General features: G+C 38.8%; 1 protein-coding gene across 1 annotated transcript in view; it reads left to right on the forward strand.

Moving 5' to 3' along the window:
- DLGAP2 (DLG associated protein 2) overlaps nucleotides 1-25,428 on the forward strand; it is a gene marked incomplete at its 3' end in the record, with an annotated part of 379,588 nt that overhangs the window by 347,248 nt on the left and 6,912 nt on the right. The window contains exons 8-11 of the mRNA XM_080342897.1: nucleotides 5,173-5,522; nucleotides 15,311-15,396; nucleotides 16,633-17,048; nucleotides 25,192-25,283. Coding sequence (XP_080199023.1) covers nucleotides 5,173-5,522; nucleotides 15,311-15,396; nucleotides 16,633-17,048; nucleotides 25,192-25,283 — 944 coding nt within the window. The remainder of the gene's footprint in view (nucleotides 1-5,172; nucleotides 5,523-15,310; nucleotides 15,397-16,632; nucleotides 17,049-25,191; nucleotides 25,284-25,428) is intronic.

Genomic DNA, 25,428 nt, shown 5'->3' on the forward strand with positions numbered 1-25,428 from the left:
ATATATCACATCTCTTCTGCCTTTTGTCTGTGAATCTCTATGCATAACCTCAAGTTATATCTAAATTGAATTATTTTAGTCAATTTATTTCTAGTATGAACTGTGTTGGCACTGAAATATGGGCAGAGTAACTGACTGATTTCTATGGATATAGCAAGAGTAACCTTAAGCAAGTTTAGTCAAATGCAGTGTAGATTAAGAGGGATATTCTGCTCCCAGGTATATCAATTACATTTTTAAAAATCCAATTACTTAAGAATTACCAGGAAGCTTTCCTTGGATTTCTGTTGTATGTGTTGAAACCATCAAATCGATAGTTCTCCAGTGCCAGGATTGTCTTCTTGGTTCCTCTGCCTGATACTCTGGTTCTGACCGGTGCTTCCCAGCTGGGATCAGAAAGCACCTGAGAGACATTAATGCAGTTTACAGAACAGGTCACTTGCAGCGTCTCTGTGCCAGATTCAGCACCGATGGGCAATCTTGTATATGTGAGGGGGGAAATGGTCCTCTGGCAGTTAAGGTATCAAATGTGAGTCATGTGCCAGGAGAAGATGACTTGAGCCGGCATAAATGGGCGCTGCACTCTTCATATGAAGGCAGTGATCCTTACAAAAACAGATTGATGTGTTACACTTTTTCCTGCCTGAGTGACAAACTAATGCACATTATGCTGCACTGCTACCTGCTCCTTTCTCCTAAACAATTTATATCTGGTTTTCATCATCATTTGATCCAGCCCACTACAAAGCAGCACAGAACCATTGTGTTTTCTCTCAGTTTCTCTGACAATGTCCTTCCTTAATGGAAAATCCAGTGGAGCCCATTGCACAGCTTTATGTTGAAGTGGGGCAAGTACCTGAATAGATAATACTTTGATTCAAACGGAAGTCTGAAATACCCTTACAGTTTAGAATTAGAACAGTTTTTTACCATTTTTATAATATTTTGTTGATGATCATAAGCTAACAGATGGAGATAAACTGTATCTTCTAGGCTCAAAAAAAATTTCCCACTTTATTAAAAAAGGCAAAACGTTAATTCAGCATTCTATATGAAGATAGCCTTTGAATACAACTGGAAGGAAAACGTTAATTTCTTTTTCATAACCCGTTGTGTTTAGTTTAAACATTAAAAAGATATTTACCTCTTATGCCATTTTTTTTCTTTGCATTTTAGAGCAGCTATAGATTTCACAAATTGATTACAGTGTGGCAGAAGGCTGTTGCTTTGCTTGACCCTCAGGATTGCTGAGAAAAATACCAGGAGTGCCCAGCATACACACACCAAAACTACTCCAAAAACTAAAGAAATCAGAAATCTTTTGTCATTTTCTGTGAGCCACAGAAACAATAGAAGATTATCCAGGGCTGACGTTTTATACACCAAAACATGAAGCATGTCTCTGCTTCTGCTGAAGGCCACAATTAAAATCAGCCTAAAGTCGCACAGCAGCAGCTCTGCCGGCCCAGAGCTCGGCTCTGGCACCCCCTGCCCTCGCGCTGTTTCACGCCCAGCTCATCCTGCTGTGGCTGATGACAAGGATCCTCCATCCCACTCTTCTTTTTCCCAGTTCAGCTCCCAGCACCAGTGTCATGGATGGAGTCACTGGGGCACAGTCCCTGGGCAGCGCTCAGTGCCCTGGGGCTGCGTTGCCCAGCACCTGCCCCCCCTGCAGGGACAGCAAAACTCAGCACAGCTCTGGAGGCTGTAGAATGATGGACCAAAAAATGGGCAAGACATAAAGCAGCGCTGAGGAGGTTTTATGTGCTTACTTTGGACTAATAACCACTAAGGCAAATAAAATTTGCAAAGTAGCAAATGATGCAAAGCTGACAGGAGCTTCTGTCCATTAGCATAAGAAGGGGATGATAAATGAAAAGGAAGTTCATTTTCTGTTATGAAAAGGAAATATTTCTGCCCATATATAATATGTGGTCTGTATGACTGCTAGGGCCAAGAATTGGACATGATAGAAAAAGACATTACAGATGATAACAGGAACATTCATAGATGTAATAATTAATGAAAAAAAATTTGAAAGTGACATAAAATGTCCCACTTCAGATCTTCGGCCAGTACTTATTTGTTAGAGACCTGAGACCAAGCATGAACAGTAAACTATGGATTACAGTGTTACTTTTCTCCTCTAATCTATTATGTAGTCATCTCTTAAGTCAGAATCACACACCAAGTTTATCTAAGACAAGTCTTGGTCACATTATTCATCTAAGTTATCCTATTTACTTCACTATCTTATTTACTTCAAGAAGTGACTGGACTACGCCCTCAAACACATGGTGTAAATTTTGTTGTCATATGCAGGGACAGGAGTTGGACTAGATGGCCCTTGCGAGTCCCTTCCAACTCAGGACATTCTGTTATTCACTAGAACCACTTGAGTGTTTAAAGCAAATAGAATTTGGTGGCAAGGTTTGCCTCACAAATTCACACCTCCGTCCTCTTACCTCATTTTGTTACAGTCTCCAATTAGTCCCAGATTTTTGTGGCTTTGAAACTGTTGCTCCAGATACAAGCTCATTAACTGTGTAGAGATGGATTTTTTTTATTCCCTGCTCAATATTTGATGTCTGTGACTGTAGCTTAGAAATTAATCGGATTTCTTCCTGCCATATTACACTGTAAAAATGTAACCAGTTTCTCATGAACATTCAGTCTTTCTACTGATTTCTTCTCCTCATTGAACATCTGTGGGTCTGTGAACATTCATTTGTGAACAGATGTGAGCATTCCTGCTTAGTTCTCATGATCAAATTCTTGCCAGAATACTGCAGTAACTAATACTTGGTGGCTTAAAGGCATGGCAGTCCTCTGAAACAATCAGAAACTTCTGGAATAAAATATTCAATCCTAGAGAAATGGGGGTGGGGGGGGAAGTGACTTTTGATTTTTTTATTTTGCCACAAGGAGATTTTTTTCTTTTTTAGAAATGTAAATGAAGATTAAGTTAGCTATGAAGGGCTGCAACAGAAAGTTAACATTATGTATTCATTAGACAGAGAAGTGATGTGCTGCCCAAGTAGTAGGGATATACTTGCTTATGATGTTTCATTATCACATTTACCATATGCTTCATTATTCATTGCTATTCTTTTGCATGAAGACATACGGTAAAAAAACCAGTAAATTAGTTAGAAGAGTGATAACCTGTCTTATAGGTAAAAATATCTTCCTGTTCTGGATTTCACTCACCCTATTTCACCCCATTGTCTCTATGTTTCCCAGCACTTTGATCACTTGCATCTCCATTTCCAGGGGAAAGGCAGGGGAGCAGGATTATGGCAACTCTCTTAGTGGAAACATTCCTTAGAGCCACTGCTCGAGCTCATAAGACACTGTCTTAATTTCTAAGTATTACAGCCTCTCCCTCCCTTCCTCCATGAACTTTCTGTATATCCTACAGCATCTGGAAAACATTGGGTTGTTCATTCTTCTTAACTGCTGGTTACAAAATTGACAGGAGATAAGATTGGTGGTAGGACAACAAAGCAGCATTTCTAAAAAAGCACACTGTCTCAGAATCTGAAGAGCATGTTTTCACGTCTTTCACTCCGTTAGAGCAATTTAGCTCAGAGCAAGACTCTCTTTAAATCTCTACCAAAATTGAGCAGCATCAGCAGTAAGTCAAAATGTGCTTCAAATGAAGGTCTTCACTTCCTAGCTCTGCCTCGTTCTCTTTTACTTACGATTATCAAGAATCAAAATTTAGGAGTAGTTTTCTCTAGGCTCACTTTTCCCTTAGGCTACCCTGGCAATACAGGCTCAGCAGTCACAGGTATTAACAAATTCCTAAACTGATCTCTGCAGAGAGCTGAAAAATAACCTCATATCAAAATCAAGGTTACCTGACTCACTGTAGCAATGCCCAATGCATTTAAAAACATCAGAAAAAGGCAAACCTTTTCCTTAAGTCATTTGTTATCCTGGTCTCTGCATGTATACATTATGGTATTTCAGCATTATTGATACAGGGAAAAATTATGATTTTCTTTATCTTCCTGCAAGTATACAAGAAATTAATTTGATTTGATTTTCCTGTACAGGAGTACAGAAAGCTGTAGCACAATGCATTTTTGTATCAGTTGCTAATTTTATGAATTATGAATATATGTGCTTTGAGGAAAAAAACACTTCCGTAAATGAAATTCTTTTATTAGTACCAAAAAAGTATAGTGGGCTTGGAAAATTAGAGAATTCAGCTGTGAGATATTAATGGCTAAATACCTCTATGAAATCACTAAAATTTGTAAGGAAGCATTATTGGCACAATTCTGCATCTATAGAACTTTCTTGAGCGTTTTATTGAGCCTTTTGCTGCAAGACAAAATCTATGTTAAACCACATTCAGACCCGCTACACTCATCAGACTAACAGTCTTAGTTCTGCTCTTAGGCATGCAGTTCTCCTGGTGTTTCAGACCCATCGTTATAGTCTATATTTCCATATTCTCTGCATTTAACATTATCCCCCTTCAATGTATGTTCCAAGGACTTAAGGCTTGCTGCAGGATAGTAGATAAAAAGGCACTGCTCTTGGTATTACTTGTAGTTTTTGTTTGTTGTCCAAGTATCTAGTACTTTTGCCTATATTGGAACATTTTTTGCACGCCTGGATTTTTCTTTTATTAACTGTATTGTGGATAGTTTTAAAACATGCTTCTTGTGTAAGTCTTGAGTCTTGCCTAATTCCAGCCACTACAAAGTAGAAATTTCTGAATAATATTTTGTTACAATATGTTGATGTTACTTTCTTAATACACTGTATCAACACAGAGCCCACAGTTCAGGTTATAACAAGAGGAAAAAAAATATCCTCCTTTATTTCTGTTACCAGCTTCACCCCATGCAGAAACAACCTCAGAAAGCTCCAGTGTGCACCTACACACAAATTCCCACTAACTCTTTCATCTCCACCATAATCTGGGACTCCTATTTCCACCCCTTGCTTCCTGGTTGAAATAAAATGTTGCTGTGGGTACCCACCTGACTCTGAAAGACACTTTCAACTAATAGTGATGTTCATAATGAGCGCTCTCTTGCAACATCTTCATTTTTAAGTATCGTAATCTTAATGTAAAGGTGATTTCTGATGTGAAGTTTCTATCAGATTAATCTTGGTTTCTTTTTTTCTTTTTTTTTTTACTTCTTTCCATAGCTGTAACTTACACAAGTTACAAAAAAACACCACCACCGGTACCCCCTCGTACCACTTCCAAGCCACTGATCTCAGTCACGGCACAGAGCAGCACAGAGTCCACGCAGGACGCGTATCACGACAGCCGGACGCAGAGGATTTCCCCGTGGCCGCAGGATGGGCGAGGGATGTACAACTCCACCGACAGCCTGGACAGTAACAAGGCCATGAATCTCGCCTTGGAAACCGCGGCTGCGCAGCGCCACACGTCCGAGGGCCAGAGCACCTCCATACGAACCAGCGACAAGGCCATTTTGGTGTCAAAAGCAGAGGAGTTTCTGAAGAGCCGCCGTTCCTCTATAGGGATCCAGGTAGCCTGTCATTAACATCTGTTCTGTGATGAATGGCTTGCCTTCTTTCTGTAAATAGCATAGAATGAGCCATTCAGCTTCACTGGCTCTAATAATCTAGCAAACAACCCCTGGCGGCTTAGCGTTAATTGTAATTCACATCATGGCAATGTGGCTGTGCAGAAAAGTCTTTGGCTAATATGCTGTACCTGGAAGAAAATGAATGAATAAATCTCTAGGGAGGTTACCTGTCATTAACACTTGATATGAAAATTATACTGCAGAGCTACAGGTGAACAGCATGTTCATCTCCTTCCCTCCATGAATTCACAGTCCTTTTTATAGAATTACACCAGCTTTAAAATGCTTGACTGTATTTTTTCCATTATCTTCATCTTTTGACCTTGAAAAATGTGTAATGCTGCTGGATCTTCAAGTTATTCTGCCCAAAAGAGCACCACAACCCCCCACTTACTTTTAGTTGTACTGGGGAGAAGGTACCAAGAAAAAGAAAGAAATGTGCTGGTATAAATACAGCATAATTATAGATGGCAAGTAATGAAATAATATTAATAAGAATAGTCTTTGAGTATTGCTCCATTTGTCCACCAAAAAATTGAATATTTATCTCACCTGACAAAATGTCTGTCAGGCTGTGGAAACCTCAGTTACATTGTGTTGTTTGGGGTAAATGAAATAAGACAATTCCAAATGCACAATCTGAATGCTAATCCTTCTACTAATTGGAAAACACTAATGTGTTTAAATCTCTAGGAAATACCAAGTAGTAATAAAAATCAGAAAAATGAACTTGCAAAGAATGTCTTTGAGTCATAGGAGCAGAGGAAAATTTAGACTTCTGTTCTGTTGTTACTTAGACACATATATAATTTTAAGTATGTGAATATTCCCTTTTTCATCACTGGGTTCACTTCTGTGCTTAAAAATCTCTGGGTTTGCCTGGTCAACTATAGAGGAAATGCCATATATTTTGGCATATATACAGGTATCGTGGAGACAGCAACATAGACCTTGAGAAGGTAATAGTCCATGTAATAAAGCCCAGTCAGTGACTGTTCATCTACTACGAAGTATACTATTTTGTTTAAAAAGTAGTAATTTTCTTTCCATTAATTTCACAATACAAACAGAGAAAAGTATTTGGGTTAAGCATGTCATAGCTGCTGATTGAACTTCACTGTTTAACATCTTAGTGCAGTATAATTTTGCTGTTCATGACGTATTAGGCTAATGGGAAGGTTTTGCCAGCAAGCTGCTTGTCCATTTCTCGACATAAAAGCATTTGCTTCTGCTACTTTAGACGCAGAAGAGTAAAATGTACTTTAGCCACAGTGGTAAAATATTCAGATGGCTATTTTTCAAATGTTTTACGAAGTAAATAGTGTATCCTAAATTGTTCAGAGAAGGGGCTTAGTAGATTACAGAGAAAAGCTCAAAGGAGCAGTCAGTAATTTTGGGTACCATTTCGCCTCTAACCTGAAACTTAGTCTTCAGAAAGGAATAGTATCTAGGCTTGTTCTTATCCCTTCTTTACAGCAGCTGTGCACAGTGGTATTTAACAATGTTGGTGTCTTCCTTCAGTCAGTGCTGATATTTCAGCAATTAATTCTGAAACTTTGATTACATCACCTGATGCTATTTCTTACTGCAGGTGATGACCAGTACTTTTCACTGGGCTCTGACCCTTCTTGGTATGTGACGTGTTTAACAATGTGTTATAATCTGCAATGAAGTCCATGGAGGCAGCGGATATTCTTTAGCAACCTCGCATCTGACGCTTGGCCCAAAATACTGGTTCTCAGGTGCACACGCTGAGAAAGGCAAATATTGTTTGCAACAGCAGGGCTTAGAAGGATGACCTGTTTGTTATCTTTTGAGAAATATAAACTGCTTGGTTGCACCATTTGGCATTAGATAAAGTTAAAATTGCAAAATTGCCCTCAACTCAGTGTCCTGAGAGCACAGTTTAGTTGTGTGAGTTTTTGTTTGCAGTAAGTTTCAAACCTCACATTAGTGTGAAAAGTACCTTTCTGAAGCATTTCTAAGCAGAAAATGCATTTTTATTGTATTTCTGTTGCCAGGTTTGTAAGGAATAAAAATGCAGGGTAGAATACTCTGTTGCATTTATTTCTGCCTCCAAAATCCAGTAGAAGTATTTATTTTATTTTAGACTTCTGCATCAAAGCACCTCAGAAAAGGATCTTTTTTATTTGCATATTTCCTTGATTGACTAAATGACTTGTTTTCTCATTAGCATGCCATGCTAGGGTAATGCATGGAATTTGCATTTATTTGCATTAATTAATTTGCTATCAGGATGGTTAATTTGTGCATTTTTGAAGTTTCATTCCTTTAACACATTGGTGTGAGAATGCTTGCTAACAGAGCTTCATAGAGGAGCAGAGAGGCACAAAGGTAAAGAATGACGAGTGATGCCTCTGCATATGGAAATGCTATGGACCAAGCTTAAGGCTCCCATGTCTTTGGTATATATGATTTATGTCGTGCAGCCGTAATGGATAGAAGTCCTTTTAAAAAGTCCTTGGCATGTGCCGTAGGATTGGTATCCACATGCACAGGAGAGCCTTGGTCTTCCTGTGATGATCAGTAGCACCTTGTCTGCAAGGACAGAGAAGGACACAGATATTGTAACCCTTGCCAAGGTATGTTAGCCCTGTCCTAGATGGGAATTTTGAACAAAAAAGCTCCAGAAACAAAGTTCTTCCAGAAAATAGCTGTGGTTTGGTTGTTGGTGGTGGTTTGTTTGTTTTGTTTTTTCACTGCCATGTTTAAATCAAGAGGAATGTTGTCAGATGTGTCAGTGGCACTGGAAAAAAATGTTGATCCCTAAAATCAAAGGAATTGCAGGCTACTAATTCTGTATTCAAGGGGATTACAACAATAGCTTACCTGCGTGTTTTTTGTGTCAAAAGGGGATCTTCTGCATAATATTAATATATATATTTAATGAAATTATTAACATCATATGGTAAAAGCTTTGTTCAAGAAACTCTACAGTCTTAAACTGGAATTTCCCTTGAAGGCAAAGCATTTTGTACCCACATGGCACACTTACTTGGATGAGCATCTGCATTTTCTTTGTACCTAAAGGTTATACCATCCTTGTCAATGCTGTACTTCGATGTACACATAGCAATCAAAAGAAATATTCACATTGATTACACTGATCTTTTGGATCAGAGATGATAGAAAGTTTTAGAGGTAAGCATTGTTCATTCTCCTCCTGAAATCACTGTCAGCCTGTGCTTTTGAGAAAGAAATTTGTCAAGTCCTTGGCCTGCAGAAGTCAGTGAAAGCTTTGATAACACCCCCATGACACAGAGACTATAACCTGGCCTTCAGAGTTAACATTGACCTATACATATACATGTGTGGATAGATAGATAGATAGATAGATAGATAGATAGATAGATAGATAGATAGATGAGTCAGAATTCACAGGCTTAGCCAGTTAGCAGAGTTTCCAGCCAGTGGCTGCGTTTTAGCCTCCTCACTTGTGAAAATCTTGGCAGTTGGAAATGTAGTTAAAACAAAGTTATGGTTATTTTAAAGGCATCTAATTTTTTACTCTTTTCACAAATGACTGTTGCTCATTTTCTTAACTGCCATCTAACACAATGAAACATTCAAAGTGGGGAAGACCCAGATTACTGCCTTGCAGAATATTTGTTGCTTCGGAACAATTTGCCACTTAGCATTAAATGCACTAAAAAAGTTATGAGCAACCACTGCTGCGTGCATTACTTTGTTGTTACTATTTCATGTTAGCTTGGCACGAATCCCATTTCAAAACTCTTAAAAAAGACCCATGGAATTTTCCAACCTGTTGTAGGATATTCTTGTGGTAATTAGCACTTACTGTGCCGTGCAATGTTTCTGAGTAGTCCAGATGTTCTGCTGGGAAGTAGTGAAATGTAGCCCTGTGGTGAGACACAAAAAATCCCTCAAGCATGAAAGCGTAGATTTATTTTCATGGGTTTCTAAAAATTATTTTGAAAGAATGTGTGTTTTTTGGCTGATAAAAGTATTCTGTCAGTTAAGGAAAGCAGTAGCAGTTAGTAGTGTAGTTTTATTTGAAGTATTTTTCCTGCTTTGAAGTCACTGCATACAAATGAGATCTCCCTGTACCTGAGAATGGTTATCTGCATTCACAATTACATGTACTTGATCTAGTGTCAAATGTAGTGTTTTCTTCCCTTTTTTACTCTTGTTATCACTAAGAAGCCTATGCAAGGGAGGAAAGGTGAATTATTTCCCTTCCTCTGCATCATCAGGGAGATTGTTTATTAAATTTTAATTATAGAACAAATCGGTTACAGCAGCAAAAAACCATTGAGGGCAGTGAAGTTGCATGGGGAGAAGTAATGTGGCCTGAAGGACTCTTATTACTGACGCTTATGAGAAAAGCAAAAGACATCAGGTTAAAATCTGTTTTCTTATGCATTGAACATATTAACTTCAAGTTTCCCTTAGAGACAAAATGTATAGAAGCTTAGACTGGAATTTTTAGGACACTACAATGTTATGTCGCCGTGCTCCTGTTTAATAGCAGAATACTATGTTAATACAGAAAGAGAGGTTACTTTTATGTAGTTAATATTATCAGTTAAAAAATTTGGTAAATACTTTGAAGGAATAATTTAGCCAGTTCATGCATCCTTTTCTAGAATGAGTGGCTATAAACAAACTAAGATTGATTATAACAAGCAAGTTTTTTGCAATACTGATTTGTATTTATTCAAATAATTTTGTGCTAGTATAATATACTCATGGATCATTTCGTACCAAGTCAGTGTCAGTATCTGATACTTAGTTTTCAAATTTTGAGCTGGATTGGTCAGTAGTGACTGATCACAGAGGATTCATTGTATTGTCTACTCCTTGTATTGACAGCAAAAAATGTGGAGGGGAGTAATATGCCTTTGTGAAAAGATACAACAAATAAGATAATCTCAAAATGCTCCATTACATTTACTATTAATATTATAAGCCTTATGGGCACACTATAAACCCATAAAATAAGATTTTTCACAGCATAAAGTGCCAAATTTTTAAAGAAGTTTTAGTTTATTAGTTCTTGTTTGCAAGGAGAGAGGAAGATGACCTGCTATATTAGATCTACTCCTTTCCTCTGCCTTTGGTCAGTGTCTGTCTATTTTTACATTTCCTCCTCTGTGTGAGACTCCTTCATAACCAGATAAACATATAAATTGTCACATAATTTCACTTCATTGAGGTTGGGGGCCAATTTGCAAATATTAAGGCTTTTAGAATGCATGCAAGTATTAAAACGAAAATGAATCATGGACAATAACAACAGATTTATTAAGACTTGAGTTTGAGAAACCACGCAATCAAACCCAACTTATTACTTTTTCTTGTCTGCTCATTTGAATCTAGCCTGGCCAACCTGATTAAACCTAAAGAGTTTCCTGCTGTCTTCTAGCAGGAGTTTTTATACTATCTGTCATTCAGAAATGCAATTTATTTGTTCATTTCTTTGTTTGTGGCTATAAATTGTTTTGTTATTTCCCACTTTTACTTGTGTTGGCATTTGCCTCCCTTTTCCAGATCTATTTTTTTGTCGGTTGTTACAATATTTGCAATCCTAGAGTGTGCAAAAAGAGAAAAAAAAATGGCATTCTCCTGCTGTTACAAGGCACAGTGAGAAAATTAAAACATTAAAATATGAAGGCAATCATCAGGTCATTTAGTCAACGTCAGTCCTGGCAAGCTGGAGGGAAGGATAATTTGGCAAGAGTTTATATTTAGACGTAACTGATGTCATTTTTATTTTGATACCTGGGCCATCATTTTCCTGATAATTTTGTTTTGAATAAAATTTTAGAGTAGATTACTTCACTTATTCCTGTAAATTCTAGGTGTTAATTGCATATTGGGTGAATTATTCAGGATATACTTCTAGGACCTTTCCTTTTTTAGATCCTTAGACCATCATGTTTCCAACATCACTATATCTGAGCTGCTGAGACATCCTGGTGGAAGCCAAAAGTCTCTTCTTTATCCATTGACTGTTGCTCACCTTTATAGTGTTACCGGATGGTAGACCCACTAATTTGATGCCATTGAGCCTATTTCCATGACCAGCAATCTGGTCTCCAACTCATTCCACAGAATCATAGGATGTAGAAATGGCCATCCTAAAGATATCACTCTATGAACAAAGTGCAGTGCTTTAGAAGGAACTGAAAGCGAAGACTGACACATGGGGAGATGTCAGCTTGGTTGTCTGTCCTTGGCTGAGGTCTGGTCTGACACACAATACCCTGTCCCTCCATGCCAAGCCATATGAGTGAGTGAGAGGCCCTGATAAATCCTGAGTTCCCATCTGCTCAGCTTCTTTGTCCTGGTCACCCACAGATCTGTTTTCCATTGTCAAAACTTCAGACTTGTAAAGGTGTGCAGCTGCAGTTCGTCTGAACAAGCTCAATCAACAGTCCCACAAGTGGAAGTGATTATGTGGGTCCTTTCCTTTGGACTCAGTTCAATATTCAGTAGAATAGAATAGAATAGAATAGAATAGAATAGAATAGAATAGAATAGAATAGAATAGAATAGAATAGAATAGAATAGAATAGAATAGAATAGAACCGTTGAATGGGGTTTGGGTTGGAAGGGGCCTTAAAGATCATCTGGGTCCAACCCCCCTGCTATGGGCAGTGACACTTTTTACTAGACCAGGTTGCTCAAAGCCCCATCTTGCCTGGCCTTGGACACTTCCAGCAAGGAGGCTTTCACAATTTCTCTGGGCAACCTGATCCGAATTCTCACCACTTTCATGGTAAAGAATTTCTTGTCTTTCCTGTAGGCCCCTTTAAGTAATGAAAGACTGCTATAAGGTATCCCCAGAGCCTCTCTAAGAAGATACATGAAGGTCTGAGCACTTTCTTTCCTAAGTCATGGAAACAAAGTGCTGGCTGTGACAGAAGGCAGAGGGCAAATATTCTGCAGAGTATGTATTCAAGTGAACACTGGAAGAGAACTATGTGAGCAAGCTCTATCTTCACAGTGTCTCAGTGTTGAGGGTAATACCTCTCAGGGCAGTGACAAAGGGAACAGGGTTTTCCTTTTATATATCCCACCTCAGAAGTTGAAGTGTAATGGACAAAAATGTCAGCCTGGACATTATGAACAATAGGTAGTCTGGGTGATTTTGAGGCTGCATCTCTCTCCCTATAGAAGCAGGAGAAAATGTCAAAGTGCCATGCCCAGTTAGTCAAACACTGGAGGAGAGACTACATCTTTTTGCACAGCCTCACATGGCAGTGCTTCTGACAAGCTCTGATAATGGTGTGAAGGAGAGTCACAGTATAACTGTTCATGAATGGCAATCCCAAGGCATGGAAGGAGTCATTGACTTTGGCAGGGTTCTTGATGCTTCATGCCAGGTAAGATGTTGACGGCATGATGAAGGCAGTACACCTGGACTGGTCTGGATCACAGCTAGGATTGTGTTGGACAGCCAGCACTAAAGGCAAATCATGCCTGACAAATTTCAAGACATGGCCTTTGATGGCATTACTTGTTGTAATTTAAAACCAGCAAGTTCCTAAGTTATGTTTTTTAGGTAAGACTGACTCTGGTTACTTTGGGGATGAAGCCAAATACCATAGCTTTTCACGACAGTTTAGACTTCATGAACACGCCAGATGTTGCTAGAGATTTCAACATCAAAAGGCTTCCTCCAGAAAGTGTTTCCCCAGCTTGAACATAATCTTCCTGCTAGGACTTTTACAGGCACACCCAAGAGCCACAGTTCGAGCATTTTGTGTTACTGGCTCATATTCACTATGTAGCATCTCCTCTTACTTTGAGAATAAGTTGATTTCACTCTTCAAAACATGCCTTTAACTGAGTTCTTATCACTGTAGTCATAGCTACAAGTGTAACTTACCTCTGACCTCCTCTGCAACAAGCCAGATGCGCATGTCATTCTTGGCCCAGTTAATTCATTTCGGCTCACCAGTCCTTAATGATGATGTCCTGTACGCAGCTTTTCTCACTTGCTTGGAAGGGCTGGGTAAATACCAAGTGGATCACTTAGTTCTGAACTTATTATTCAAGACTCTTTGCATAATAGACACTTCTACACTACAAATAAGGATATCTTTCCTGATAGCTATCTCTTCTGCTGAGAAACTGGACCTTACGGCCAGTTCTACTTACAGCAATGTTCTTTCAGAAAAGAGTTACCCTCCAAGTACAGCTTAAGCTTCTCACCCACATTGCAGCCAAGACTTACCTTAACTAGGAAACAAACTTGCCTGTTTTTTTGTTGTTTGTTAGGGAGTTTTTCTCCCCAAAATACCTGCCTATGTGGTTGAGGCTTTTTTCCTCTGCCAGTATCAAGAGGGATCTTTCTTTTCATACTGCCACCACAAAATCCTGGAGACTGTTATCAAGTGTGATATCTTAGTTCAATGTGCTGCCCATCCAAGTGAATATAGCCAGCTTCCCCGCAACTGCTGAGGTGGAAACAGACAGCAGCACGTCCTTTCTGCCAGACCTCATGCACAATAAATGGAATTACTGAGAAATATCTTTCCCTGACAGCTGTCACACTGAGCTTTTGGCAAACCTGTGCCTGATGCTATGCTGCACAGTTCAAGTGTGCCATTAACATTTGCTAAGGGTTTCTGCACTAGTTATTTCCATGAACATCTCCAAGACCCCCAATCAGGTAAATCTGAATGTGTACTGATTAGTGTTTGGAATTCTTCATTCTTCCAGGCATCTGGTGGGAGGGAGACTGTGCAGCTGAGGGGCAGCTTCAAAGGCCACTGGGCTCCTTCCAGGGATGCCTGTGACTGCTGCAAGGGGAAGAGTTGTCTTGTCTTCATCACAGAATGTGTTATTTGAAGTCACATACGGAGTGTGCATATTGAAAATATTGCTGATACTGTGGGGTTTTTTTAATTTAACAGTGAAAATAGCATTTAAAAGGAAAAGTAAATTCTCTTTTTCTTTTATCCTGACTCCCCCTTGATTCAATATGATTTGCATACTGCAGCACTCGTTATGTCTGTGTCAAAGACTTGGGGGCGGTGTGGTGGTGGGGGGTGTTATATAAAATCCCTCAGAAACTTGCAAAAGCAATGTGGTCTCAGTTATGAAGAAAGGTCTATAGCGAATATATTTTGGTAAGTGTATTTCAGATGGGAATACTATAAAAAGTGCATAAATTACTTGCTCAATATAGCATTTTCAGGATCATGTTATTCAAAAAGGTGAGATATGGCATTCTGCTATATCCCTCACGTCATTTAAATGGTTCTATATTTGTCAACGCAGTTGTCAATAAAATTTCATTGCAGCATTTCCTTTTATCACTTGCAAGTTTATGGGGCTACTTGAGATTTTATTTTATTTTGTAAATCAAGGGCTATAATGAGACTGCTTTCTAATAATTTAAAAAGGGACTATCTTGTGGATTCCTCATTCTAAGAACAGGTCTTCCAGACTAACCTTAGTCCCTGCTTCCACTGAACTGAGTAATTGCATCTGCTTAGATTTGAAATAGGGAATTAAATAGCAGAACAGAAGTAGCTGTGCAAAGCTTTATATTAATAAAACAAAGCACCAAAACACTGAAGCCAGGCTGAATACCTGTTTCATTTATTTCACTGTGCTAGATGTTTCTCAGCAGTAAGGGAGGAAATATATAATTACTTTTGAGTAAGTGCAGTTAGAAATAGTGCTGAGTTGTCACTGCTCACTCTGCAGATTTATCTTCTGTGTTGAATTAGGTGGAAACAGCAACGGATTCAGATACTGAAAGCAGAGGCCTACGGGAATACCACTCTGTTGGAATACAAGTGGAAGATGAAAAACGGTAATTCAAGCATGTACAAAAACCCGTAGTCTTTCATCCCACAACACAAATTTGTAAACAGGGTTAATATTAGAACAAACATCTGGCAAGTAATGCCCATAAATAACTCACAAAGCCAAATTTCTTATATGCATGCTGGTCATTTGGTAAAATTTGTAGAGATTACTTAGTAGTTGCTACTATTTAGTTAACTTCCCAGTTTTTATTTGGAGGGAGGTAAAATTTTTAAAATAAAGTAGTGGATTAATATAATTTCATTATTGGCAGAACAAATACAAAAGCTTTATACTGGAATACTTCTTCTTCAGTAGGACCCCTTGTGATGACCCAGGCTTTCCTAGTCCACACAGGGGAATATAATGGTTAGGCTGTTACCCATGGTACCTTTGTCCTAAGCTAGAATCAGCTTTTGTGCTCGTTCAGTCCTTCTCTAGCTTTGTAAAACTGCTGGCCAGTATAGGAACCCACCCGTTGCTCCTGGCAGGCACTGTCTGTTAACTATGGAACTGGGAACATTATCTCATTTCATGGCAGCTGTCAGACAGTATCTGGCCGCTAATTGCCTTTTACTATCATTGACTAGAAGCAATTTCAAACAATAGGCTCAGATGTGAGAAGATTTCACAAATAATCTTTGCATCTCTATCTAACTTTTTAACATCAAGCTTTTCTAAAATGTCATTATTCGGTGGCATATTACAATAGAAAATCAACATTTCATGGCCATCCTATGAGGCAAGTAAAAATACTGCACTCTTAAACATGTTACTACAGTTTCTCTTTTATTAAAGTATTCTCAACAGTCCTAACTTAGCTGATTTTCAGATTTTATCTAATTATGATCCTTAATATTTGAAATCTTTTTATACATTTACTTAACAAGCTTCTATCAAAAGATGTAACCTTGCAGTTCTGCTAGTTATTTCCAGTTCATTTAGTAATGATCCATGATATTTTGTAGTGTGAGAATAAATCAATACTTGCTTCCAGAGATAATTCAAATGATTTTATTTTGTATCGTTGCTCAGATCAATGATGCCAAAATACGTTTTGGTTTTCCTCTCTGTTGTTATTCATTGTCTTATTTTAGAGATATATGTTCAAAGAAAAAATATTTAGCATAAAGTCCAAGGAGAAAACCAGAATTCATTCACTGAAACATTATTCTGTTCTCCTGTATAATCCTCTAAGTATTTATATGTCTTAATCTCTTTCCTTTCTTCCCTCTTCACCAAGACATGGACGATTCAAGCGCTCAAACAGTGTAACAGCAGCTGTCCAGGCTGACCTGGAACTGGAGGGCTTTCCAGGACACATCACCATGGAGGACAAGGGACTTCAGTTTGGCTCATCGTTCCAGCAGCACTCAGAGCCCAGCACACCCACCCAATACAGCGCAGTGAGAACTGTACGGACACAGGGACTGTTCAGTTACAGAGAAGATTATAGGACCCCGGTTGACACCTCAAACCTTCCACCACCAGAACCCTGGCTAGAGCCAGCCATTGAGACAGTAGAGACTGGTCGAATGTCTCCTTGTCGACGGGATGGATCTTGGTTTATGAAGTTGCTACATACTGAAACTAAGAGAATGGAAGGATGGTGTAAAGAAATGGAAAGAGAAGCAGAAGAAAATGATCTTTCTGAAGAAAGTAAGAACATTTCAATATATTTTCTCATAGATGTCTCCTAAATAAGAAATCTGTTAGGATAAAGTTGTGGTCTGTGGTTTTTCCTTATTATTTTGTAGTACCAAAGACACTCTACAGAACCATTAGATATAAGATCCTTGTCCTGCAACTGACTGTGCAAGCTGGTGTTTCCAGGAGTAAATTTTTGTAGTAGTTGAGGAGACAGCCACAGAGTCAAGCTCACAATCAAAATCTGGTATTCGATATAGCTCAAATGGTGCAGTAGCTTCATCCACAGCTCCAACTCCGACATATTCTTCCAGCTTACTTCTATGGCTTCAGGGCTTGACCCTTTGCCAGAGCACACAAGGTGGTCATACATGAACATTTTTTTGCCATTTTCCTGAAACCTAAGAATTTACCTCTTATTCATGAACAGTCATTTTTAAAATGTTTTAATGCCTTTACAGGCACTTCTGCCTATTCATAAAGGGTCTGTTGGAAGAACAGAAAGGAGTAGGCAAGAACAATAGTTAAGTTACCTCTTCAGTTACACAGGCATATACAACATTAGACAGTTCAGCTGCATTTTCTTATTACGATTTTGTCAAGAATCATTATTATTCTCTCACGTCCTGTGGACACCTTGAAAGGAGTGATGGGATGAAGTGAAAAATAATGTAGACTATTTTGGAATAAGACCCAAGCCAGCACTAATGATAGTAATATATCAAAGTGGTCCTAGCACTCGCTAGCCAGCTCCCTGTGATTCCCTCTGAGGTCAATTATCCTTGTTCTTCAGGCTCAGTTTTATAAATATTTCAATCCTTGCCAATCTGAATTATTGTCTCAGTTGAGATTTTCTCAGATCACAAATTAGTTCATATTAAATTTTCTTTCTAGCATTGTTTCCTGCACTATCACACATCTCATCGTTGCCTCTGAAAACTCTTTCTTGACCATCTTCTTTCCCTCTCAATGAGTTCTTGCCATGATCTACCCTCAGGTCTTGGGCCAGACCTGTATGGTGACTAAAAGGCCAGTTTCTATTTCTTGCACTGACCTTTTCAAAGAAAGAACGTGTACGTTTTTACCTCATCATTTTTTCTCTTATAGTCAAGTTTCTCCACTGCATTGTGCATAAGTATGCCAAGTAACAACATAGGAATTGGGATGGGGGAGAGCATAAGGCTATTTTTCTTCCTTCAGCCTCTGATGCTTTCTGGAGTGTAGGGGTTTTGTCCTTATTTTCATCATGGCAGAGATGAGCTGAGAATTCTCCCTTTGCATTGATACTGTGAAGACTTTAATACCCTCCTAGGGGCTAAGTATGAATAATAAAATATTTTGCTTTGTAAGCCTTCTTTCATCATGGCCATTTCTAAACACTTCTTTTTACCGTATATGTCTTATTTTTCAGTTCCCCAAGTATTTGCACTGCTGAATACTGACATTTCTCTGTCAATATCAAGTATCCCAAAGGCTTGTATGGTTGCCTGTTTCTGGTGTGGGGACAGCAGTGCTTACAATCTGAAGCAGAAGTTCAAAGAGAAAGACTTTAGTCTCTTTGGAAAGAGTAAAGTTAGTTGGTGGCAAAGGGCAGAAACACACGGGAAGGTAAGCCCTAGGAGGCCAGCGAGGAGCCTACAGGGGTGGACTTCTCCTACAAGCTCTTCCTCATGCACAGCCCTCATCACATCTGCAGCCACACGAAAGGAGCAGGGGAAATACTGTCACGTCAGTGCTCCTTCCTCACTCGGAGACATAGATCGGGAGTTACTGGTGCTGTTCTCTGGGCTATGAAGCTGTGTACTGCATCAGCAAAACCTGGAGGTGCTGATTTTAGTCTATGACCTGTTTCCCAGGTGCAGAACGTCAAGCAGGAAGATAGTTTTCAGAGAATTGTACAGAGGAAAAGAAGACAAATTGGACTTCAGTAATTTTTATTACTATTCGGAGTTAGTAAGACCCTTTTAACTTAGAATAATTTCAGTTAGAATACAAAAAGGAATATCAGGATTTTACATTTGCCCCTTTGCAGAGGAAAAAGAGTGACTCCCCTTTATAGGGTTAGTAAAACACAACTGAAATGGACCTTTCAAATCCCCTTTTTAAACTAACGAAAATGGGTTAAATACTTGTGTTTGGGGAACATTTTGGCCTCCCCAATAGCTTTGAGAAATTATTACAGAATAGATCTTTATAGCTTATGCAAAACCAGATGTTTGTCTTCAGCTGGTTGTCAAAATTGACACTCAGACTTCTGATTTTCCATTTCATGTGATTCAAGAGGTCTTCCTCAAATAATTTCCAAATTACATTATCTTTAAAATGGTATCCCTTCACCTAATATAGCTTACATCAACGTCATGGTAAAATGAAGTTATCAAAGGATTATTTTCACCAAGGGAATGAGCTTCATAGCATTTTAAAATTTCAGTGTGAATAATTTTTTTTCTTGTTGAGCCTTTGACACATTTCGTATCTCCTGTTTGAGCTATTGAGGTTGAAAGGTATGTATCCACAAGAACTGAAGTTTAATAATATCCTAGCATGAAATGTACCTTGACATATTTAAGCATTTGGCAGTTCCCTGAAGAATATACATGCAAATGGGGGAGCCAGAACAACTAAATCTGGTTTTCCATCTTCCAGCAGGAGCTCCTATTCCCAAAACACTTCACAGCAATGTTTGCACATTCAAAGTGTCATTGCTAATGCTGGATCATTTATTTTTGGCCTGGGTATATTAATTGTACCTGAAGACCAAATATAGCTTTGCATCTCATAGGAAAAGGCTGTCTTTTTGATACCATTTCTATTTTGTTTTAATCACAGGAAGAGTTAAAATAGAACTGCATTTTAGAAAACAATTTCATTTTCTGCGTTAGCACAATAGCTCTGAGATCACAGAAAGCTGTCTGATTGCTGTATTGATTTTTTTCTTTCACTGTAGCTTCTCTCCCATAATGTTGTTTAAAGAACTTCAGTCATCAGGTCTTAGAAAAGGAAAAGATAATAATTGTAGCAAAAATAACCTCTCTCTCTTTCTTTTCACAGCATTTGGTTCTTTGGTCAGTTGACATGAATTGTATTTTGGAGTCTCTGCAACTTTCATTTGTTGTTTTGGGGGGCAGTTGTTTGTGTTCTCAGTGTTTATTATAACAAACATAGATTATATATAAAAATATATATGTGGCTGTAACTGTTCCCAGGGTAAGTCACCTGATCATTTGCACTAGCAGGGCGCCTTCAAGCAAAGATATGTGTTTCTCAAGGGTGCTGACTGGAGTTTCAGTTTTACACCCTGAAAATTGTGTTTGGCTGTTACTGGCATGTAGGTGATGACAAGAAAAGTGCTCTCAATTGTCACAAAGCTGTTGAAGACCAAGAGGGCCAGGACTCTGCCGCCCACCAGCTCTGTGATGGGCACAGGGAGGGGAGAGCGAGCGAGCCCCGGGGGGAGCTGGGCAAGGTCTGGCAGAGGGAAGCAGGAGACATCCTGGGCTTCTGAATGCCACACACTTGGCCACTGAAATATTTCAGTGCCCAAATCAAATGCAGAGCAGCTACGCAGAGTTTAGTCTCATATGAAAATGCTAAGATAGGTGCAAAAAGAATGGGCTGTAGCATAAACTATGCCAGCAGAAAGGTTGCTTTGCTGGTATCATCCGAATCGTGGTTAGGAGCTCTGCTGGCATAACTACATAGTAAAGTGATCTATAGTGAAAAACAAGGCATTAGAGAGAGATCAAAATATCACCCTTCTCTCCACTTAGCCCTTTGTTCCATGGATGCTGGATTTTTCCTTGCTAATCATCTGGCTGATATTTCCACAGTACTGCAAGGGCTTTACTAACACAGCTGAATAGTAACAAAAAACACAGAGTTAAATCTCCCATAGTTTGCGGGGGAGAGGGGAAAAACACACAAAAAACCACAGTGAACAACACAACCGATTTATTTTAGTATTTTCATGAATTAATCACCCATAAAAGCTTTCTTAGGTGTTTGACCCAATATGAGTTATCTTTTAACTAAAGAGAAATTACTGACGTAATTTCCTAATGCTTTCACAAACCTATCCTTCAGGAACTATTGAAATTTACATTTGGCATATTGTGAATGACTACAGAATGTCTTAATTGCCCTGAAACAGTCTTTAAAGTCAATAAAAGACAGTCCCATAGTGTGGAGTCAGAGAATTCCTCCTAGAATTTGCATGGTTCTGCTCAAATTGTCTCTTCTTTGAATTCAGCTCCATTGAGGTAAAAAGTAGATTTTCACTGAGCGCCACCTGGTGCACAAGGATCCCATTGCCCCACCTCCCCTCCAGAGCTCTGCCAGCGGGTAGCTGTGCTGTCCTAAAATGTCACCTCACTCTGAACATTAGACACTTATTATTACACCTGCCTGCTGTGCTGATAGTGAAAAAAAGACACATTACTGAAGATTACTAATTTAGGTTTAAAGATCAGACAAATATCACACCCTGCTTTGAGTTAGGAGGATGAACTAAATGCCGGTTTGAATGTTTTTTCCAGGCATAGTTTCTCAGTTTTCTTGTGGAGCAATTTATTTATGAGTATAGAAGAAAAATGGAACAATCAAACTGAACGAAAATTTAAATTAAAACACATCATTTAAATAAACAGTAATGAATGCCAGAAGCAGATTGATTGTTAGTAGTTCCTCATTGCTGGTGCAGCAGTGACACAACTGAGCAAAGCTTTTAACCTGTCAAGAATAGAGTTACGGCATCAGGCTACAATCTCGGTTTCATCAATATAGATCTAACTTTTTCCCCTCTACCTTTCTGATATAAAACATTTCCAATAACAAGATTTTGTGGTATTTCTCAAGCAATACAACACATATCAATTACTTGCGATTTTGTGATATAATTATTGCAGAAGAAAAGACACCATTGTGTTAATTGTGCTTGTTGTATACAGGCAATTTACACAATTTCTATCCGGGGTATAAATCCTGAGTCTGCTTCTACTGAAGTCATAGTCAGGGTTTTGTATGTCTTCAAGGTAGAAACCATACAGGACCAAGAACAAAAATGGAGTGCTTCATATGCTTCAGGGAGCAGAATTAAGGTTGTGTGACTCTTTCCTGACATTCAAGTAAATATAACATTATCTTAATGCAGGGAGGTGTATGAATTATATGAAAATCATATATATTTAGGTGCATTGATAGATTTTATCATCATTCATTTACAAGCAAAATCTCCTATGCATCACCAAACATCTCAATCTCTCCAGTCTCTAACATTCATCATTCTTTCATGGAGATAATCAATCTGCACTCATCAGAATAATTCCCCAATGCATGAAATTAACAACAAGGCTTTGGCTGTCTATTAATATTGTGCTAAAGATTATGAATTGAAGTGTTTTAATACTTTAATTTAATTACAGCAAAGCAGACTAGCATGAATATGAGAGATTCTAACTTCTATGTTTTATTAGGTCTAATTTACTTATTGAAATGGAAGTAGAGTTAGATCTTTAGTAAATGGTAGGGCTGTAATTATACACATGTATTCACCACTGTGACTCAGTGACACGTGCAAGTAGCCCAGAAACCCTGTCTCATGTCCCCAGCAGATGAGAATCACACCAAAATGCTGCACTGCCAGTGCCCAGGTCTTGTCTGGTCTGACTGGGCTTTAAATCACCAATGCTTGTCGACATGATCCTTTAGAAAAATGAAGGTGAAACAAATGTTTATTTAATGTGTGGGCTGAGCTGACTGTGAGATTGACCAGAAAATACCAGTCCTACAAAGCTTCTGTCAAGATCTACATTTCTGCAGTAGGGCTAAAACCAGTGTCCCTTACTCAGGCTATGTGTCTGAGCTATGAACTATAAAATTCAGCAGAGGAAACTAAAACTGATCTTTACTCACTGTGAGACAAGCACTGCAACCATCAACCTACAGAACCATCCTGACTCTCTTTCTGCCCTGGGAATAGCTGAACACAGCATGGAACGGGGGATGTCAGGGACCTGCTGCAGCACAGTTCCCCAGCCTGGCAAAGAAGCATCTCTGACCCACACAGGGTGATGTCTGACGTCCTGAGCTACAGAGCACCGAGGCAAAAGGAGGATACAAGACTGTAACTTAAGGCTTGCCTTTATTAAAAATACTGAAAACTAAATTAATACAATTTGTTTCAGATCAAATGAAACATTTATTTTTTATTTTGGTTTCTGTATGTTTGTTCAGGTTTTAACACCCAAAACATTGCTTTACATATGCCAAGAACTCCATAGAGGAAAGTGAGGTGTTTGGTGATCAAAAACCCCAGAGCAATTAAAGTACTTTCTTTCATTTGACCAAGAAAACAAAAACAAAACCCCAGTGAATTACTTACGCAGCCCTCAACCACTTAACGCTTTCACAAATGGGTGCCACACAGGACTGATGAATTATGCATATTGCTGTTTAATTTAGTGTTGTGACGCAGCTGTACCATTTGTCTAACAGAAAATTGAATTGAGTTTGGGAACCACAGCTCTACATATTAACACGTGCTTTTAAAGTTACAGAGTTTGTATGCTTCCACAGAACTGAAGCCTAAAACTTCCGAATTATTTCTTGCTTCTACTTATGGTTAAGCAGATGTTTCTCTGGTCTAGAGAAAGCAGAATTAAAATGTAATACCTACTACTGAAATACTGTTTTCACATGCTGCTCAGTCCCCTCCTATACTTATTCTAAATAACAATAAAATGTTAAGCTCTGCCAGAGTTTAATGTTTTCTATACCACAGGCTGCAGATCTGTTCTGCTGCACTATTGTAGCTTCATTCCACCCTCTGCATCCTGTTTGAATTATCAAATTGGTTTCCTCAAATTTAATTAAAAGATGTCAGAGTAATTCCTGTTTCACCCCTACCTCTCTTTATTTTTACCCTAAGCATTATTTAAAGATCTGGAAATTCTCCAGACAAAATCAATCTTCCATTGAAAATCCAGTTTATAGTGCTTTTTAAAGTGTTGCTTTTTCAGCATTAGAGAAGGATGTGGAGGAAAGGAAGTGTAGGAAAGGATGTGTAGGAAGGAGGTGTAGGAAAGTATATTGCTACCTACCAAAGTATGGTATTTATCCCCGCAAACGTGGGAGTCCAGGAGGAGTTAGTTTTCTAGGGATAAGCCTGTCCCCCTAGGCACTCCAGTCAACAGAAGGAGGCACCTCCAGGAAGAGATTCAACTCATCTAAAAATAAGTGCCCAACATGGCTGAGCTGATGAGCTCAGATTACTGATTATAGAGCATCCAGAAAATTTGATTTAGACAGATGACTCTTGGAAGCAAAGTTAAGTAAAATGAATTTTGTTCCTTTCCCCAGTGCTTATGCACACTGTACACTGACTGTGGGGAAAGCCCAACAGACCATGGGGGATGGAATCCGGAGTCTGGGAGCACCCCCTTGTGTCCCATCTCAAAGCTCCTGTGCTTAGGACTTGGTGTATTTTCCTGAGAAGGCAATCTGTAATTCCTCATGTGGGTACCAAGATGTGTCTCAGAGATGTGATTCCTCTGAGGATCTCATCCTTATGGTAGGAGTATGTTATAGTTTTAGTGTATTAACCTAAGCCCCAGAACAGAGAGGATAAAGAGAGCTCATCCACACAGCTGAGTGAAGTCACTAATGACTGCAGAACCAGAAGATACTATCTAAGGTACATGTAAAGCTCCCTTTGATGTCAGAGGGAACAGGCATCTAACTGGTTCTTGAGGCAGGACTATTTCAACAGCTTTCAGTTTACGTGAGCAAATGTAGATGGAGGGGGGAATGTTGTCATTTACTTTGAGATCTAAAATTGTTCCAAAAACATGTGTATGCATGCTTACTTCAGGAAGCTGTCTGTATTCTCTTGTTTTCTTCTGTTTCCTAAAGCATATACAGCCTTCGCTGCTCTGACTTATTTATCTATTATGTGTTGTTGCCAAAGGGTAAGGTGCCATAGAGCATTCCTATATCTCCTCCTTTTCAAAAATATTTTACGTGTATAATCACAAAGAGCAAAACCAAATATTTGCTTCCTTTGTAAAATAAACAGTAATTGCAGCTACGTATTTTTGAGCTGGATTTTACATTTACTGCCAAAAGACACCAGTTGGTAATAACCTGTCTGTATGCTTAGTCCTAGGTAAGATCCGAAGTGCTGTTGGAAGTGCTCAGCTCCTCATGTCTCAGAAATTCCAGCAATTTTATTGGCTGTGTCAGCAAAATCTGGTAAGTCACAATGTCTGGCTGTTCTTGAAGAGTTTAAGGCTATTCGTACCTAGATATTCCACAAAATGTAGCTTTAAGTTTTAAAATTTAAAATTTGTTTCAAAGGCAGCAACAAAATTAAGTGTAGTGCACCCAAACAGCAGCA

This window comes from Nesoenas mayeri (assembly GCF_963082525.1).
Source record: "Nesoenas mayeri genome assembly, chromosome: 3".
Lineage (NCBI taxonomy): Eukaryota > Metazoa > Chordata > Aves > Columbiformes > Columbidae > Nesoenas > Nesoenas mayeri.